General features: G+C 26.7%; 1 protein-coding gene across 5 annotated transcripts in view; it reads left to right on the top strand.

The window, feature by feature from the left end:
• The window catches only part of LOC123271298 (probable JmjC domain-containing histone demethylation protein 2C), a 193,680-nt gene that overhangs the window by 131,315 nt on the left and 41,451 nt on the right, over positions 1–20,914 (top strand). For all 5 annotated transcript variants that reach the window (XM_044737585.1, XM_044737583.1, XM_044737580.1 and 2 more), the window contains exon 9: positions 17,428–17,575. In XM_044737585.1, coding sequence (XP_044593520.1) covers positions 17,428–17,575 — 148 coding nt within the window. The remainder of the gene's footprint in view (positions 1–17,427; positions 17,576–20,914) is intronic.

Consider the following 20,914-nt stretch of genomic DNA (forward strand, 5'->3'; position numbering starts at 1 on the left):
CTGAACTACAATTGTCTCAATTTTATTATGAAAAATGAGATTATGACATTATGAGGCGTGCACTTTTGGATTTTCCAAACTTTTTTCAAATATTTTCTTCAAATATTTATTCTAAAGCCAAGAATTAATTTTTTCGTCAAATGAATTTTAATAAATTTCGAGAAAAGATTCCATTGAAAAATTCTAAAAATTTTACCAAGCCAAATTCAAATAATTATTCATAAAAAAAACTGAGGTGATAAAAATCAATCATTCTATCCGGTTGTTTGTTTATAAATTCACGTTTCGTTGGTTTTTTTCTAACATTTAATCTGCAAACAGTAAATTTACATACTTGATCCCGTATCATATAATAAATATAATTACAACAATTAATATAAAATCCTACAAATTTTTTATTATTCAAATAAAATTTTGAATTTATTAAAAAAAATTATATTAGATAATAATAATAATCATTATCTACAATAATCTAAAACTCTTACATAATTTCAATCTAATTATCAAATAATTGAAATAAACAAATAGATTTGATTAGATAAAATCCACAAGTGTGTCCTAGATCGATGGATAGAAACTTTATCACATATATGAGTAATGTAGGATTAAATTGCAATGTAAATATATTTACTATAATATTATATATATATATATATATATATATATATATATATATATATATATATATATATATATATTACATTGAATACAAACGTATGCGTGAGAAATATTCAACTAGTGGATTATCAAGTGAATTATTTATATCCATCATAGATATATTTTATCAAAAAGACTTAAGAGAGGCGTACACGTGTTTACTCACATATATATATTTATCATGACACATATATATGAAGCATAAATCGATGAGTAATGAAAGCAAGTGACAAGTGATAAAAAAATTAACTAAAAAAGTACCAGCGGAGGGGAGTGCTTAAAGAAGTAATAAAAATACGCCGATGGAGGAGAAAAAGAAGAAGAAGAAGAATAAGAAAAACGAAGAAGTAAAAGACATAGTGGTTTAGTCGGTGGTTACTCATGTATTATATATACAATATATATATATATATATATATATATATATATATATATATTGGCGAGAAGAGCAAGGCGTAGCAGGCCTTTGACCTCCTCTCAGTATCCCTTCTCCAACGAATCACACGTTTGTCGACCTGCATTCATCGTGTAAGCGTGCAACACACATTGCTACATTATACATATTGTACATATAATATATTGGTGTAGTTTAGTAGTAGGTGTAGTGTAGACTAGAGTGTTGTGTATATAGTACATAACGATACAATATCATACCACGTCGTCTACTGACAATATATAAACGTGAAACTTACGACTAAGTGTATTATAACCTCCCACGCAACAAACAGACGCTAAAGGTCACGCCTTAACGAGCTCTCACTTCATCGTTATTTTTTTTATTTATTATTTATTTTTTTGTTTCTTCATACATGTTTTTATTATTAAGCACTAACAATAAATTACTCTTCTTTTATTTATTCAAACGTTATTTATATTTTTAAATACTTCTGTACGAATGTATGACTTTTTAAACTTTTTGCATGCTCCAATTTTTTTTGTCAGCTATTCAGCGAATTTTACTAAATTTTTTTAGTGAAAAATTTTGAAGATTTTATAATAGACAATTGCATTTTTAAAGAAGATATATATGTCTTGAAGCTCAATTTAAAATGATTTATTTTTAAATACTTCTGTACGAATGTATGACTTTTAAAACTTTTTGCATGCTCCAATTTTTTTTGTCAGTTATTCAGCGAATTTCACTAAATTTTTTTTATAAAATTTAGTGAAAAATATTGAAGATTTTATAATAGGCAATTTAATTTTTAAAGAAGATATAGATGTCTTGAAGCTCAATTTAAAATGATTTATTTTTTAATTTTCAAATTAATAAGTTGTTTTTTTTTTTATTTATTATTTATTTTTTTATTTTTTTATACATGTTTTTATTGTTAAGCACTAACAATAAATTACTCTTTTATTTATTCAAACGTTATTTATATTTTTAAATACTTCTGTACGAGTTGTATGACTTTTTAAACTTTTTCCATGCTCCAATTTTTTTTTGTCAGGTATTCAGCGAATTTTACTAAATTTTTTTGATAAAAATTAGTAAAAAATATTAAAGATTTTATAATAGGCAATTGAATTTTTAAAGAAGATATAGATGTCTTGAAGCTCAATTTAAAATGATTTATTTTTAAATCTTCAATTAATAAGTTGTTTTTTTTATTTATACTATTCAATAAAAACGGTTCAGTTAGGGGATTACTTTTTATTTTTTTTTTCTTGTGATTAATTACACACGGACTGAGGTCAGTGTTTGAACGATGTGATGTGATGGAAATACCATTGAAAACGTTTATCTTCGTCTGGATGACGCGCAAGTCGACAGATGCTCGGATCGTTATTCGCAAGATGGCCGTCCGACGTCGTCGTCTTGCTACTCGTCGACACGTGACCCCGTATATACTATCAATGTCTTTTATACATATTATTATCTATAGTTACTTGTATTCAGGTTTTTACTATCAAAATATTGCATTAAAAACTTGGAAAAAAATTTTTTTCTTGCCTAAAAAATATTTAGGAACATTATTATTTTAATTGGAGTAAAATTTTATTGAGCCTTTTTTAAAAAAAAATTTTTTTACTGTGATAAGTGTACTTTACGTATTTTTAAAACGTAATTCAACTGCAATTAAGAAACGTATGGCATTTTTTAAAGATAATAAAAAAATATGATAAGATAAATTTAATAACTTTTGTTATTGATAATTCTTCTATGTCAATAATTTCTAACACATTTATATTTTAATAATAATGATAATGAAGCGTTAAATTAAGTGATCATGATCAGTATTGTGAAAGATGATATTAATATTAATATTAACAAGGTTTTAAACTCAGTAAGTTTTTATAAGGAATTTAAATATATTATTTTAAACCTGTATAAGAATATCATTGACGTAAAGTTGAATAAAATCAAATAAGTCAAATACTTATGTAATATATTGACAGAAAGGTGAGTGCCTCGAGTGGTTGACTTGTAAATGTAATACACCCGTTTCATGTTATTTTAAATATATTATATATGTAACACATATATAAACTCAATTTGAATATTCGAGTACATACGATGTCGTATTCATTAATAGCCTTTGTCAAATACAAATATATGAGTTATTTAATCATTGATGTAATTAATAAACCAAAGGTAAAACTTATACATATGAAATGGAAGTTTAAATGATATTAAATCTTAATGGGAAACTGTAAATTTGAATCACAATTATTTTCATTGTTTTTAATTAAGCTTTATCATTAAGAAAATAATTGCTTTAATAGGAAATTTGATATTAAAAAAATTTTAATTAAAGTACTAACTGTACCAGCTACATTTAATTATCTGAAATTTAAATAATTATTATTTGTTCATTATTTCATCACTTGCTTAATTTAATTGATGATTTAAGAATAAAATTTTTTTTTTCCTTTAAATATTATTGGTATAAATAATTGTACAATTTTTCAAAAATAATTTTTTGAATAAAAACGACAGAAAGAATTTTATTTTAATTTTTTCAATAATTATTTGGCTCTTAAAATTTTTTTTAGGAAAAAAATAAAATATTTTTATAGAAATTAAAATTTTTTATTTATAAAATTTTCTTTAATTTATTAAGTATTATATTATCTAATATGATTCAAAATTTCAAAAATATAGTCATTAAAATTTAAATATTCTCTATAAATAAAAAATTAAATTTCAATTAGCAGGACAATTAAATATTAACTACGAAACTAAAATTAAAAGCTCTACAGATTTTCATACGAACATAAATTTAAACTTCTATATAAATTTTTAAGTACAATTAAATGGGTCGACAATGTTTAACAATTTTCTATTAAATTATAAAAATATAATCCAGGTCACATTGTTGGATTTTAAAAATAAAATCAATCCACGAATAAAAAAAAAATATTTTATTTAATTTAAAATAAATGAACATGCGTTGTTTTATTACTGAGTAATAAAATCTTTATCTCGGTTAGTTACATAGTATCATTAATTAAATATAATACGCGTCATTTTTTAAACATTAAACATAATAATAATAAATAACAATTTAAAAGAATGTAATAGATTGCATTTACCGAGTGACTAAGTTATCCCGCGTCTAAGACTTTATTATCTATACCATGACAATTACCGCGGTGAATAAGTATGAATAAGTGAATAAGTGATGCGGAGCGGCGTCCGGGGGCGGGGGCGGGGGTGAACCAGCCGCTGCGGGTGTACCGTATAGTAGAATCGTCGCGTATTAGTCACGCTGTTATTTTGCCGGTAACAGAGCAGAGAGCAACAGAACTAAACACTACTGTATATGTAACAGTATAAGTAATAGTGAATATGTAGGTACTAACTCGCGACACAATGCCTGACTACTCTACATGCAAGGTCGTCATTGTCTATCCTTGAATTATCCGTCACTAAAAACAAAATACATATATAAACACCGGCTCAGACGCACACTTACATAGATAGTTAAAAAGTTGTTAACCTGTCTGATGATTTGTCTGACAGAGACAGATGTTCAAAAGTTTAAATTGGATAATCCGTAAAACATCATTCACACACACACTGTTACAAAAAATAACAGTTTGGGTTTCTTTCAATCTCGCTTTCCATGAAACGCACGTGGATCGATAGAACGCACTTCCCCTCTAGGAATCTGCAGAGGGGTTCTACATATAAACTCCTCTATCCCCGTCCATGTATGCATGCACGCATACATACACACTATAAAGACAAAATATACAGAGATACGCAACTCCCACGTTGTTCCGAGATTAAACTGTCACCGCGGGAGATACGAAGGGACAGGCTACGTACTTACACAATATATTTATATATATGTCTTCTCGTTGAACTCTTTTTCTTTATCTCCATCATTCCCTCTTTCATCTTCAACCTTTATTTTATCCAATACCGACTAAAATTATTTTTACTTAGCTTGTATACGAAAAAAATTTCGCAAAAAAAAAGTTTATTAAAATTTCCATTTTTTATCGCGTACAAAATCATAAAATAATACGAAAAAATCATCTGTAGTTGGAATTAATAAATGACAAATTAAACAATCATGTTATTGTTATTATTGCAACGTTTCGACTCTTTATTGAGTCTTTATCAGGCTCTGAAAAATCTATACATAAATTTATAAATACAATCCAATTCTATTACAATTAATTAAGTTTGTTAAAATGTAAATTTAAGAATTTTACTCCAAATTTTTGTATATGTCGTAATTTTTTTTAATTTTACACTAATAGAAGAATTTATTTGTATCAAAAAATATTTGTTAATAGTTAACAAATCATTTATTACACGAAAAGAATAAGATGACACTGGATATCATCCCAGATTATACTCAGTGATATCTGTAGCAATAAAACATTTCAGATAGTAGCTAGTATAATCCAGATTATACTGAGTGATATACAGAGACATGTATATGAAGAATACATATACTGTATAAAAGATATACAAATTACATCCATTGTAGTTTGGATAATACTCATTGTAATCTGGATTATACTAATTACTATCTGAAATTTTTTTTCACTCAGTATAATCTGGGATGATATCCTGTGTCATTTTGTTTTTTCCATGTAGAGAGCACTTTTTATTATTAAACAAACATTTTTTAGTATTTAAAATGATTTGTTTGTATTTAATAAATCTGATATTCATTTATTAAATATTAATAAATCTTTTTAAATACTAAGAAATATTTGTTAAGGACTAAAAAGTGATCTCTAATAAATGATTTGTTAAATATTAACAAATATTTTTAATTATAAACAAATTCTTCTATCAGAATACATAACTGAGGTAATTACATTTATTTGAAATTTTATGAAATTAAAAAAATTTTTTTAATTTTAATATTATTAAAAAAAATACAGAATTTGATTGAAAATTGTTTAATTTTTTTGATAAACTTCAAAATTTTTTTTTTTTAAAAAGAAAGTTATCTCGAGATTTATCTTGAAATGTGTAAACAGTTGTATTTATATTAAATACATCTTTATTAGTATTAATCCAAGATTTAATCTATTGAATGTTATATTTATTTATACTAATGTAATCATTGTAGTGTTGAAATTTTTGTACATGTATAATAATATTAATATGATTTAAGAAAAACAATATTTAATCAAGATTATTTTAGAGAATTTCATTGAACCAAATAAAAATTAAACCAGGAGAAAATTTTTAATTCAATAAATTTTTTCTTTGATTAAAAACAATTAAATTATTCAAGATTATTTCCTCTCAAATCAAGATAATTTTTTTTTTATAAGTGTAATTAAATCTAAAAATTTTATTTCTAAGATAAAAAAATTAACTTATGAATTTAAACTTGCAACTTTTTTAACGTCTCTTAGATAACTATAGTCATCTATCTATTTTTTCTTGTCTCAGACAATTGCTATTACTCATTATTATATGGTACAATGTAAATTATTATATATTTTAGATTATATTCCAGATGAAACTGTATAAAAATTAATTAATTATTTACTTATTATAACAAATTATAATTCTCGCTTGTACTACACCTTTTACTACTAAGTTATACTAAGATATACTCCGTATAAACTTTTCAGTGACCCTGTTATTGGCTTTACAGCTGTTGGGTCTCATTATATTCAAATAAATAAATAAACAAATTTTGTTTATTCAAACCAAAAACTTCTTGAAAATATTTTCGTTTAATTTCAATAGAATTAAAATTTATCCAAAATAAAAAGCAATATTACCAACTAATAAAAACTAAAGAATGATCCTAACATAAGTAAAATAATAATGCAAGGACATCAACAATTTTCTCTCAACTTTTTACTAAAATTTTTTTCTCCTTATCCTCTTCCTGGTCTGAGTACATATGTACACAGAACGTAGATAAATAAATAAAATCCACATATCTTTCGTGTGTGAGTGAACGCATGGCAGTATATTTTTTGCGACCGGATAGAAGTCGTGGCTGAGTTGGCCGCTCGGCGGTCGGTCACGGAGTACGGAGTACGGAGTACGGAGAGAGTGAGCGAGCGAGAGAGAGCCGGGTTGAGCAATTGGGTTGTGTATTTAATAACGCTGACTGAGAGAGGAAGCGAGTAGAGTCCCGTGGAGTTCAATACATATACATACCCACAACAAATGTGTGAGTGCTCGTAGTCAGTCGCGAACGAGGGGGCGACCAAGTGCCAGTAAATAAGGGGTAGGGCTGGGGTTCTGTTCTGTTCCAGGGTGACTAGTCGTCACAGAGACATTTACACAGCCAAATTAAAGACCCACTCACACAGTTATATTTATATATATATGTATATATATATATATATATATATATATATATATGTATATATATATATATGCTGCTATATATATATATATATATATATATATATATATATATATATATATATAGTATGTATGTATATATATATATGTATATGTGTAGATATATATATATATATATATATATATATATATATATAGTTATAAATGTAAATTGTTGCGAACAAGTACGAGTAGAGTGTTTGGTTGAGTTGTGTGCCAATACAACAACGTTTTCTCGATTCTCGTACTATACAGTACATAGGTAAAGTACTATACCTATGTACTACACCTATTACCGTCTATACCCTGTGAATAGTAAGAGTTCGAGTTGGAGCAGAGTAAGAGGGAGTAAGGAGCAGAGAAGAGAAGAGAAGAGAAGCGCATATAATGTGTATGTATTATGCCAACCAGTGTGGAATACTCCCAGTACTTCTGAGCAATAGTGGGGGAAGCTACCACAATATTGGCGTCTAAGCGGCAGCTCAAGAGAGGGGTTAAAACGAACTTCCCTGTGGTGGGGGCGCTACGTTCTCAACGCTGCTGCAGTAGAGTAGCGGCCTTCGACGCGGTTTGATTATACGGCTATAACGTGTGAAAGCGCCGTTAATTTTTTCTCCGACCTCATTTAATAATCCTATAAGTTATATTATTTATTAATTATAACAATAATTAATATATGAGGTATTTAAATATCCGTGATTGGATTAAAGTGAAGACTTCTATCGGATATATATTTTATTTTTTATTTTATTGTACTCCGAGAGTCCAAGGTCTTTTGTTCTTGTGAATACTATTGTAAGAGACGTGCTGCGATTAGCCTCGCTCTCTTTCCGCTAAAGGATACGTTTCAATAAGGCTCTCATCTTTCATTTATTTATTATTATTATCAACAACTGTGAAGTGAATTTAATAAATAAATAAAAATTATTGGAAATCTCCGTGATGGTGCAGCAAGTGAATCTTTTTTTCAAGTTTTGGATTTAAATACTAAAATTTTGGTTTTTATTTTTTAGTTATAGTTACTGTGACTATTGTTATTATTTTAAGAAGGGGAGTTCGCCGTTATCTCTCGAGAGAGTACTAATGTATAGTGAGTGAAGATGGCACAGTGATACAGGAGTTTTAATAGCAGTGAGGTCATTAACCTGTGAGAATACTAGAATAATATTATTTTTGTTTTTTTATTATTGTTGTTTTATAAATAATAATATTTTTGTAATTAACAGTGAGAGTGCGGTGTGTTGAATGGTGAATTGGTGATTTAATTATAAATGATGATACTGAGTAATTATTGCTCGTTATTGTCATTGTTATTGTTGTTGGTAATATTATTGGGATCAGGATCAGGATCAGCATTTGCTAGTGAAAAATGCCACCGGTGCTAGGAGGTGGTGGTGCGGCAGCTATGGCGGTACTTCCGGCAAGCCCGCAGACTGCTGCCGCAACTTCGGGTAACCCGCATTCCCATCATCACCATCATCATCCAAGTCACCATCATCATCACCACCACAACAACCACCATCATCAGAGTGTCTCTGCACCCGGACAAACTCAACTTTTATTGACTGCTGCGGCTACTAATGCCGCTAATCAATCAACAGCACAATCACAATTGCTGTATCAGCCATACAATTTAATGCCCGGTGGATCCCCATCTCAGCCAAGTGCTTTTCAGCACCACCATTCGTCTTCCGGTCATCATAATCCTCATCAACAGTTTCTACATGATCCGGCTCATCTGTAAGTGTTGTTTATTTTAATGACTGGTCATTAATTAAATCATTGAAAAAAAAAAAAGGAAAATTAAGTGAGCTGAAAGCTACAAATTTTTAACTTTTTTCAATAAAAAATTTAAAAGAAATTTTTTCACTTGTTAAAAACTTCAAAAAACGACATTAAAGTTAGCAGAGAATTTTTTAATTTTTTTTAACAAAAAAATTTGCTCTAAAAAATTATTTTTAAAAAATTGCATTTTTAATTTTTTTAAATTTCTACATGTCAATTTTTTTTGCCATAATTTATTTGTTAAAAAAAATTCTAATACTTTTTAAATATCTGCTAAATTTATCGTCATCTTCAAAAACTATAAGTGCAATTTTTTAAAAATATTTTTTAGTTATAATTTAATAACTTGAGCAAAATAAAAAAATCAAAAATGTCGACTAGATTTTTGATTATTTAGCTGACATCTAAAAATTTTTAGAATTTTTTTTATTGAAAAAATTGTCAAAAAAATTTAATTTAATTCGTAAAAAACTTGAAAATTTAGAAGTGCAATTTAAAAAAAATATTTTTTAGTTTTAATTTAATAAATGAAAAAAAAATTAATAACTTTTGTATTATGAAAAAAAAGTATAAGTTTTATGTTGTTATTGTCACTTAAATTTTATTATCTCCTCATCATTTGTTTTTATTTGGAGCAATTTGAGGTATTGATTTATTGTCAGTTATTATCACGGGCATTTAAATTCAAACAACGGAACAATGACTATCTGATATAGTATAAGAATTATTTATAAGAGTGAGCTGAGTCAGCTACTATACTTGCATTGAAGATTGTTAAATCTTTAAATCAAGTTTTCATACTGTAGTATACTTGAGGAAATAATGGAAGGGAGATGGATAGGATAATACTGAGATAGAGGGAGAAAAAAATGGATTTTTTTTCTCCAGGTAGCTTCAGAACATTGTCAGACAAGAAACAGTGACTGGTTTCTTTGTCGCTACGGGATATATATCTACCTGCTGTTATTCTATACTTCAGACAATATATCCCTTCTGGGAATTTTAAAATCCAGACTAGAGCCCTTCTTAAGATTCAATGTATTTTTCTTAATACACTTTAAACTTGTGATTTAAATTCTTCAAGGTCATCCAATGTCAGCTTTAATTTTGGCTACTTAAATTTTATAATTACACTGAACAAAAGGTTTACTTGAGCACAAAATATTTTTCTTCCTAATTATTTTCTTGAGCGGAAAAAAATTTTTTTTTTACACAATAAATTTCACTTATTCCAACAAAATTAATTCTCTTGCTTTAAGAAATACGTATCTTAATCCAAGAAAATTTATTTGTCAAGAAAATCTTGTTGTTTTGAGAAAATTCAGCCTCTTGCTCCAAAAAATTTAGTTCTTGATAGAAGTAAATTTTCTTGTCTTGAGAAAATTTCTCTCTTGCTCCAAAAAATTAAATATAAAGATAGAAGTAAATTTTCATTAATATTTTTATTGATTAACATGTCAAATGGGAAGATCAAATAATATTGAATCGTTTTTTTTTCATTCAATACGTATAACTGCATGCTAAAATAATATTCAATGGGTATCAAATATTTAAGAGAAAAATTTTCGCAAGGTGAGAATATTTTTTTCTCAGCTAAAATAGATGGCGCTGCTTCCTTAAAGTATCTAAAAATCTTGATCAAATATAAAAATTTATTGTATCAAGTATTTATGATAATTTGAATTAAGAAAAAATTACTTCTACCAAGAATAGAATTTCAAGAAAAATTTTTACTTCGGCCAACACAACTTCGGTCTTCCGTCAGGCACCCAAAAATTTTCTTGAGCCAAGAATTTTGTTTTCCAGTCAAGAAATTTTTCTTTCTGTGTGGATAAATTATTAATCTGGTTACATCAAAATTTATTCTTGCTATTTTTCATTTTCATTATCAGCAAGTTATTAAATCGCTGATTATATAGGTTAATAAAAAAAAAACACCATTCGGCCACACCCGAAATGGAAGGTAGATTTCACTGTATGAAATTCTTGATAAAATGACGTACATAAGTCGGTTGTACTACACATTGCCTAAAAATGGTTCAATTGCACTCTTAAATTTGAAAAAATAACTAAAAATGGTCAAAATGTCAATGTTATAAACGTCAAATTCAAGGCGATTTTATGAGCTTTCACATGAATTTATCAAAAATTAGTAATCTCTTTTAAATCGAAAGTTATACAACAATGAAGTCACCGAAAACGTGATTTTCACTATTTTGATAATTTTTAGGTGCTACCATTTCTAAACTTATTGACGAATTTCGCTCATTTTAGGGTTCATGCAAGCTAATTGTCCAAGGGATCTATATACTAAATTTCGTTAGGATCTCTTAAGAATTCTCGATAGAATAACATTCATAAGTCGGTTGTACTACACATTGCCTGAAAATGGTTCAGTTGCACTCTTAACTTTGATAAAATAACTAAAAATGGTCAAAATGTCAATGTTATATGCATCAAATTAAAGGTAATTTTATGAGCTATCACATGCATTTTTCAAAAATTAGCTATCTCTGTTCAATCAGAAGTTATACATCAATAAAGTGTCCAAAAACGTGATTTTCACTATTTTGAAAATTTTAAAAGGCCGTCATTTCTAAACTAATTAATCGATTGTGCTCGTCTTCGAACTTGTTCAAGGTAATTACTCAAAGAATATGTGTACCGAGTTTCATCTAAATCCGTTAAGAATTGTAGACGCTATCGTGTCCACAAGCCACGTTATATTACATATATATATATATATATATATATATATATATATATATATATATATACATAAATATATACATAAATATATAAACTTTTGAACCAATGCTAATTTTGAGCTTTACTCGACTACATAAGAGATAAAATGACAAAATTCCGTGTGAATTAAGACACAAGGACCAATGCAATAGATAGATTTCTACGAAATCTACCTAAAAAGAAGCTATTTTTGTAATTACAGGATTTTTGCCCGAGGATATTATTACTCGGGGAATTTCCGAATGAGTATGACAGTATATAGCCTCAAGGGTTATCAAGTTCTCTCATTATCCATCGGAATTCGGAAATGTTTTTAATATTTTCATATAAAAAAGAGTAAACAAGTTTGAAAATTAAAAAAATTTTTTTTTAATCATAAATTTAAAATTTTAAATAATTGTTTTGTCAGAAAAAAAATTAGTGGAGTCTACAAAAAATTTTCTTTGTTATAATTTGCTAAAAATAAAAATTTACAATGTATGTCATTGATGATAATAATTTTTTAACAGGTGTGTACACAAGAAATATAAACAAGAGATAAATTAATAAAGCTATCTATTAGCAAAATAAAAAAGCGCTGATCTGAAAAATTTCTAAATTTGATACGTATGAAGATAAAAAAAATATTTTTTAAATCACTGTAGTAAGAGATAATTTAATTGTTTCTGTAATGAGTAGATTAGTGGTATCATTAAATAGTTTTAACGAGAGATATCGTATAATCACTGTTTTAAAAAGCTTTAAGTGAGACACTCACTCGATATGATACGATGCAATAATAGTCTTAAGACATTATTAATCGTTATCTAATTGTCGTCACAGCCGTGGCATTTTCAAGAGTTTATGATGATAAAAATAGTAAATATAAGTCACGCAGTCGCTTGTGTTAAATCCATTACAAATATAAATAAATAAATATGTATGTATATGTCTAAGTTATACATAAATAAATTTATTTCTTTATATTACTCGACAATAATTCTTGTCTCAATGCTTAAATAAATTCCAAGCATTAATATCCACAATTGCACGAGTATTATATGTATAGATAATAACGATAATAATAAATAATAATAAAGAGACAAGAATTTACTCGATGAGTTTTTAGTGTTGAGATATACGTCTGTTGACCTAGATCACATCTAAAGATTCTTTATCACCATTTTACCTCTTACTTTTTTAATAATAATTTATATTCTCTCTACTGTCCATAAATAACAAAGGTATGATCAATATCAGCAGTAAATTATCTTTCACAATAATAATTCCGAATGACCTTGAAGTCTCATGGATAATAGAAAGAAAGAAAGAAAAATTCCGGAAATTTAGTGCTGTTGATAATTACATTGGTACACAAAAAGAAAAATTTCTTGACTGGAGAACAAAATTCTTGGTTCAAGAAAATTTTCGGGTGCCTGAAGGAAGACCAAAGTTGTGTTGGGCGAAGTAAAAATTTTTCTTGAAATTCTATTTTTGGTCGAAGTAATTTTTTCTTAATTCAAATTATCATAAATACTTGATACAATAAATTTTTATATTTGATCAAGATTTTTAGATACTTTAGGGAAGCAGCGCCACCTACTTTAGCTGAGAAAAAATTTTTCTCTTGAATATTTGATACCCATTTTATATTATTTTAGCGTGTAATTATACATATTGAATGAAACAAAATGATTCAATATTATTCGATCTTCCCATTTGACATGTTAATCAATAAAAATATTAATGAAAATTTACTTCTATCTTTATATTTAATTTTTTGGAGCAAGAGAGAAATTTTCTCAAGACAAGAAAATTTTCTTCTATCAAGAACTAAATTTTTTGGAGCAAGAGGCTGAATTTTCTCAAAACAACAAAATTTTCTTGACTTAAATAAATTTTCTTGGATCAAGATACTTTTTTTTTTTAAAGCATGAGAATTAATTTTATTGGAATAAGTGAAATTTCTTGTCAAAAAAAAATTTTTTTTTGCTCAAGATAATAATTAGGAAGAAAAATATTTTCTTGCCTCAAGTGAACCTTTTTTTCTGTCCATAAATTAATATCCGACAAGTTTTAAATATTTTGTACGGTAGGTCATGCAAAATAGTCAACAATAGTTAAAATACAGATATGTGACCTCGACAGTGTGACATCAATATGAAAATTACGATTATTGCCCACGCGATAAATTTATTGAATATGAAATAAAATAAAAGTTTAGTTGGAATTTAGCTTGACAGAATTCTCATCACAGACAAAATAAAAACTACTGAGAAAAAAAAACAACTAATGTATATAACGTGTACATAATAGTAAAGAAGGCTGGTTGGCATGTTGCCCACTTGGCTCAGATATTTTTTAACGTGGGTGTAGCGTGAACAATCTCTTTCTTCTTTGCTCTGGATATCCGCAATGATATTATCTTGTGCGCTTACATTATTTTCCTCACAAATTTTATCAGCGTGAGCTTTGTGTGAGTAATAAATAAGTGTATAGGGTATATAGAAGATGTAGTTTAATGTTAGACGTATTAAAGTCTACAGTAGACGACCTGACATGGATTTCCTCTGGGTCATCAGACAGTAAAAATTATCCATGTTGTAAAACTCCGTTAGAGAATTGGATTTTATTTTATTAAACAGTTTTATATTTTAAACTGGAGCCAATTTTCACGGTGATTTATTGAACAGTTGAATAATGCAATTAATCTGATAGAGTGTATAATAAGATTAATTTAAAATTTATTTTATAAATATTCTATTAGATTTCCCTTATAGCTGTGGGTCATTGGCCTCGTCTACTGGAATTCAACCAACAGCTTTTCATGACTTATCCCTTCAAACTATTATCTATTATATGTATTATTTTCTTTTATATGTAATTCACTTCTCTTCGTCTTTCTTATGGTTTTAGCCCCTCATTTTATTGTCTGGAGCGTGAAAAAAATTCAAACGGACTCTACTGGGGGATGTTCGATATTACCCGTTTTGGCTTAGGATTCACAGGCTATTGCGTTTGGTTCGTCCCTTTGATATTCAGGCATACAGTTAAACAAAATATATACCTATGTGTATGGACAGATACACATAAAAGCACTGGGGGAGAAAAGAAAATGAAACTACTGAGCTATTATATTTAAACTCACGTTCCCCTATTCAGCTTTCCACCCTCGTTTACATGTACATATGTATTTTTATGTAATATATAAAAAGTGGATACTCATCGATCAATGATATTTGATATTTGTCAATGTCGTGTTGTTAAATGAAAAAATTTAATATAATTGATAAAAAAAAAAAAACTAGAGATTTATAGAGAATTTTATGATTGTAGAATTAGCAGACATTTGATAATTTTTAGATTTATTTAATAAATAAATTGATGCAAAAAAAAACATTTTAAAAATTGTACTTATAGTAATTTAAAATTTTTAGATTTTTTTTTTTTAATTTTTCTTATAAAAATTTTTATATTAAATAATTTTTTACTCCAAAAATTATTTAATATAAAAAAATATTTTTAAAATTTTTTTTTAAATCTTACTGACATTTTTTTATCACTAAATTTTTTAAAATTAAGTGTCTCCTTATTTAAAACTTGAAAAATTTTTATATTAAATAATTTTTCACTCCAAAAATTATTTAATGTAAAGAAATGTTTTCGAAAATCTTTTTAAAAATCTTTCTGTCATTTTTTTATCACTAAAATTTTTTAAAATTAAGTGTGTTAATTTTAAACTTAAAAAATTTTTATATTCTGGTATTCTAAAATATTTTAGAGTTTTAATAAATTTCAAAAAATTTCAATAGAATTAATTAAAAAAAAAAATGATAAATTACATCAAAACATGACTGAATAAATATTATTAATTTAAAGTCTATAAAATAATAAATTTGATTTAAAATGTTCCACACTAATGTGAACTCACTCACCTATGATATAAAAATGAAAACAATTTTATTTATTACTTTCTATTAAAGTTATATTAAGTATACTTTGTTATTTGTTATGATTAATTGATTATGGAATGATATATTGCAATATATAATAATATATTTATGTTTTTTAATTTAAAACTTGATGTATAAATTTATAGATGATTGTAAAAACACGCAAACATATTACACGAGTATTAAAGTTAAATTGCGTCACTTAGAAATCATCGGGGAAACCAGTTTACGGGTGCAGAAAGCGTAAGAATCTAATTGTTGATTTGTTCTCATTGCGAGAACGATTTTTTTTTTTTTTTTTAATTAAACAAATAAATTATCAAACTACTCTTGATAATTATTAAAAATATTTCTGATACATTTTTAAAACAAAGCAGTTGATTGCATAACTAAGCTAATAATAAAATTAATATTATAAAATAAATGAGATGCGCGAAATACGTGCGCCTCTTTAGGTAATTTGTACCAGAGTATTTTCACAGGCTTCTGGTTTATCCAGTTTTTTAATTTTTCAAAGGTTGATGCCGTTCTCTTATTCTTAATAACCGGTTCAGTTTCCCGTCCAATCCAATATACTCAATTCCATTCCATACCACAAACCACGCAACGCCACAAAAAATAAAGTTACATTAAAGAAAAGCGTAAAAAATCATATTAAATAGAACGAATTACATGAATAAATTTAAGTAATCAAAAAGTTTATAACTGACCTTCGTATACCATAATAAAATTTTATTAAACTTTCTATGGGTTGCTATAGACATGTAATCTACCTATCAAAGAACTTGGAAATATTTATTAAATTTTTTTTCACTTTTAAGGAAATAAAAGAGCGTGTTACGCAAACGATAATGAATACTTATCATTTTTTTTCTAAATATAGTTCTAGATCTTTCTCATATTAATCACATTAATCAGTACAGATTTACATTGAGATATTAAATACACATAAGTGCATATAAGTGACTGAGACGTCACTCGAGATATGATTAAAAAAAAGATATAAATTTTTTTTTATTTCTGATAACGATGGAACAAAGTTTACCAGAGAATGTCGTGTGTGTTATTTCGTAAAGTCTGTTGAAGAATAAGTTTTTAAATGGGAAAGAGGCGCTGAAAGCGAATAAAGTTTATATGTATGTATGTAAGAGATGTGAAGTTTAAGAGATAGAAAAAAAGAGGTGAAGGAAGAAGAGAGCAGAGGAGGAAAAAGGAGGCAGATGAAAGTTTGCGACCAAGTTTATCGGCGCCGGCACCAAAGTTCCATCGTCTTGTTGACTCTTTGACGTCCTTGGAAGTTTCCAAGTTGTTTGCAAACTTACGAGTTGTGGTTGCTTTGATATGTTACTTTAAATTAGTAGTTTAGTTATATTAATCTCTAACTATATAAAGTTATTTACTCCCGTTATTTATACGCTGACGAAATTTCTGTTTGTTCATAAATTATAACTTATAACTTATAACTAACAATTTACTTAATCATAATTTAATGATTTTTTTTATTTTCATCTATTGCAGAGAAAGAAGAGAAGCTGAAGCCCGGGAATTGGAAAAGCAGCAGCAAAGAGAAGCCAAAATGGATCTCGAAAAATTGGAGAAACAAAAAGCTGCTGAGCAGGCAGTACACAAACATTTTGAAGAGTCCTTTAGATTGGCACATCAAAGGGTGAGTTTCAAATTTATATTGAATTTACTCAGACAATATTTAAGTAAAAATTTCTAAAGAAGTAGAATACATTTTTTGTTTATTAATTTGTTTACAATAAAAAAAATTAACTTTATCAAAATGTTTAAATTCAATAGCCTACTTTGCAAAAAAAATTAAATCGGGTAATTATTTACATGTAGGGTCCACAATTTTAATTTTCATTTTTTTGAACGAAATTTTTTTTTGAAAATTTTGATATATATATTTGTATATTTTTTTTTAATACATAAAAAAATGAACAATTTAAAAAAAAAAAATTGACTAAGGTAAAAGCCCCAATGTATGATCATGTACCAGTATATGATCATATATTGGGGCTTTTACCTTACCACAATTTTAACAAATTTTACAATTTTTTCAGAAATTTATAAATTTTTTAGAAAATTGTGATATTCAACATTTTTTTTTAATTGTTCGTTTTTTTTTGTATACTTTAAAAAAAAAAAAAATTTATCAAAAAAAGATAAAATAGAAATTTTATCCAAAAACATGAGAGCCAAAATTTTTTCCAACTTTTTTATCATAAATTCGCTGTAGAAATAAGCAGAATAAAAAAAATTTTTATTTTTCACCTAAATATGGCCAAAAATAGAGTGGAGCCCACTTGTAAATAATTATCTTAACTCGGTTTAAGAGACAAAAATTTAGACCAAGAAAATAATTTTTAAAAAATTAGATAATTTTAAACTAATAAATTCTTCTTGATTTAAACATTTTTTTGCTCAATTCAAGTCAATAAAATTATACAAAAGTATTTTCTTATTTAATAAAGTTAATTATTTAATCAGTAAACGGATACATTTTGTGCAAATCAACAAAAAGGTCAATTAAATAAGACAATTCAGTGAAATTAACATAAAAATCGATTAAATAATCTGGTATTCACATTTAAAAACTTGTTTTACAAAACAAGAATAAAAAAACGTATCCAATTCTTTGAGTAGAGTAATCGATGCATTCCAGCACCTGCCTCTTTTGTTGAGCGATCCCTTGCCTCTACTCCATTTCATCAATACCCCGAGAAACCTGTCAGTGGACTTTTAGCAGAGGTCGCTATTGTATACATTTATCGGTACTTATATACATATACATAACGTGCGTTAAAATTCCTTTCGCTCATTCTTGTGTTTAAAATATTTCCCCTCAAATCCCACACCACTGAATTTATAAACCTGGTCTTCTTCCTCATCCCTCAATTCTCATTTCTCGATTCGGGATTTCCCCTCTCCTGGTACTATAATACCCTCAATCCAAGATCGTCAATCTTTCTACAAACCCATTTGTGATACTTTCCTACCTGCCCTTGAAAGCACCTTCAGTCGTTCATGAACCTCCGATACGAATATACCGTTTTTTTTTATTTTATTAATTTCATTCTCTTTCGATCGATCGTGTTCTCGTGACCTTGAATTATAATTGCAATATATTCTCCCCTAAGTCATTAGTTATTCTATGTATACGTAATCAAATAATATTTTTTTGTTATTTGATCTTTTTCCCCCCAATATAAAATAATGTGAATGTAACTGATAGAAAATATTATTTGGAACGTGAGTTGAATATATTATTTTTACTTTTAAAAAACAATAAATAGGCAAAATATTTATCTTTATTTTTTTACACACTATATAATATTAATGATTCATGAACTGTGTCGGTAATTATCACGCAACTTTCATTGTTTATTATCGCAATGCACGTGTAAAGCCTCGCTCAGTCTTCTTTCTAGTTCTGTCTTGTTAATTAGCAATGCTAATTGTTATTAGCATTCATAAAAATAATATTACACATTAATTATTGATTATACATTAAATTATGTACTGTTTATACTTGCACATATTAATAACAACCAAACAATAATACGGAAATAAAATACTTATTTTTATTTTTATCGATTTATTGTTATTTATGTTTACTCGGGAAAATTAAATTTATTGGAGTTTTAAATACCAGACAAGTTTCTTTAGTGTGAAATTGTAAAAAGTAATCATGTCTAAGACTTATAGCAACTATTACAATTTTATTTAAAACCTTTTCCAATTTATAATAGCAAAAGATTTCAACCTTGAGATTTCACTCTCACATTTAATATTTTACACTGTAATTTTTTGTAATAATTCTTTACATTTTGATAATTAAGCTTGAGAGTTTAAGAATTACAGGTTGAGCTTTTAGAATTTATAGTATATTTATTATTATCGATAATTAGTAGCTCACACTTTCAATTTTATTCTTCTAATGAAAAATACATTAATTTTTATAAAACAAAAAATGGGAAATTATTTATTTATTTATTTATTTATCAATAGAAAATATTTAAAATTAAATACCATTAATTTAAAAAATTAATTTAGGAATTTAATTAAAGAAAAAAACGAGAAAAAATCTGTATAATTTATACGTGAATGAGCAATTGTTTATTAATATTTGATATAAATGAATGTGCCACCGTAAAATGAATCGAATTATAAAAGTTTCAGTTATTAACTATGAATTTATCAATAAAATTGTTGAAAAATAATAAGTAACTTCTAGTTCAAAGTTTTATGCAACTAAAAATACATTAAAAGTTATTAAATTTAGTATTTACAATTGTCCTTGAATTATTACAAGATACAGTCTCAATTATTACAGTGTAAAGTGTAATACTTGCAGTTTTTTCTACCAGAGACCGGTTTTTATTCTAAAAAACTCTAATTTATCCACTTCTCTTTTTTATGTGTATTTAAATCAGTTAAATTTAATTTACTGCTTCTAATAAAAATTCTCCCGAGCAATTTATATTATCCTAGTCCTTTTTAAGAGGGACAGGTGTGTCAAAATCTCTCTTTCAGGAATTTCCGATGACCAAACAGTCTACCCGGATTTTCAACTTGTTTTTACTTTTTTTTTCTCACGCATCTGTTTTTATGCCTGAATTTTTTTTTTAATTATATCGATATTAAAATCATCAGTCATTCTATTTTAAATAAAAATTAATTTGTTTTCCAATTTTTGTAAATTTCAATAGATTTTATCATAAAAATTTTAAAAAACATTTCACTTACAAGAAATTAAAAAAAATCAAACAAAATTTTTAAAAAGAATTCTTGTTACTAATTTATTTTTAATTGTAAAAAAGTAAGATATATTTAAGACAAAAGGATAATAGAATAACGGGAATTTATCAGTGACATAAGATGCAATAAAATGGGGCTGTTTCTGGAGGTGGCATGCGGGATAAAGAGGCTACATCGCTAAACTACTGAAAACTACCAACTTCTCTAGTAGCAACTATTACTAATACACTGAAACACT

Source organism: Cotesia glomerata, linkage group LG9, assembly GCF_020080835.1.
Source record: "Cotesia glomerata isolate CgM1 linkage group LG9, MPM_Cglom_v2.3, whole genome shotgun sequence".
NCBI classification, from domain to species: domain Eukaryota; kingdom Metazoa; phylum Arthropoda; class Insecta; order Hymenoptera; family Braconidae; genus Cotesia; species Cotesia glomerata.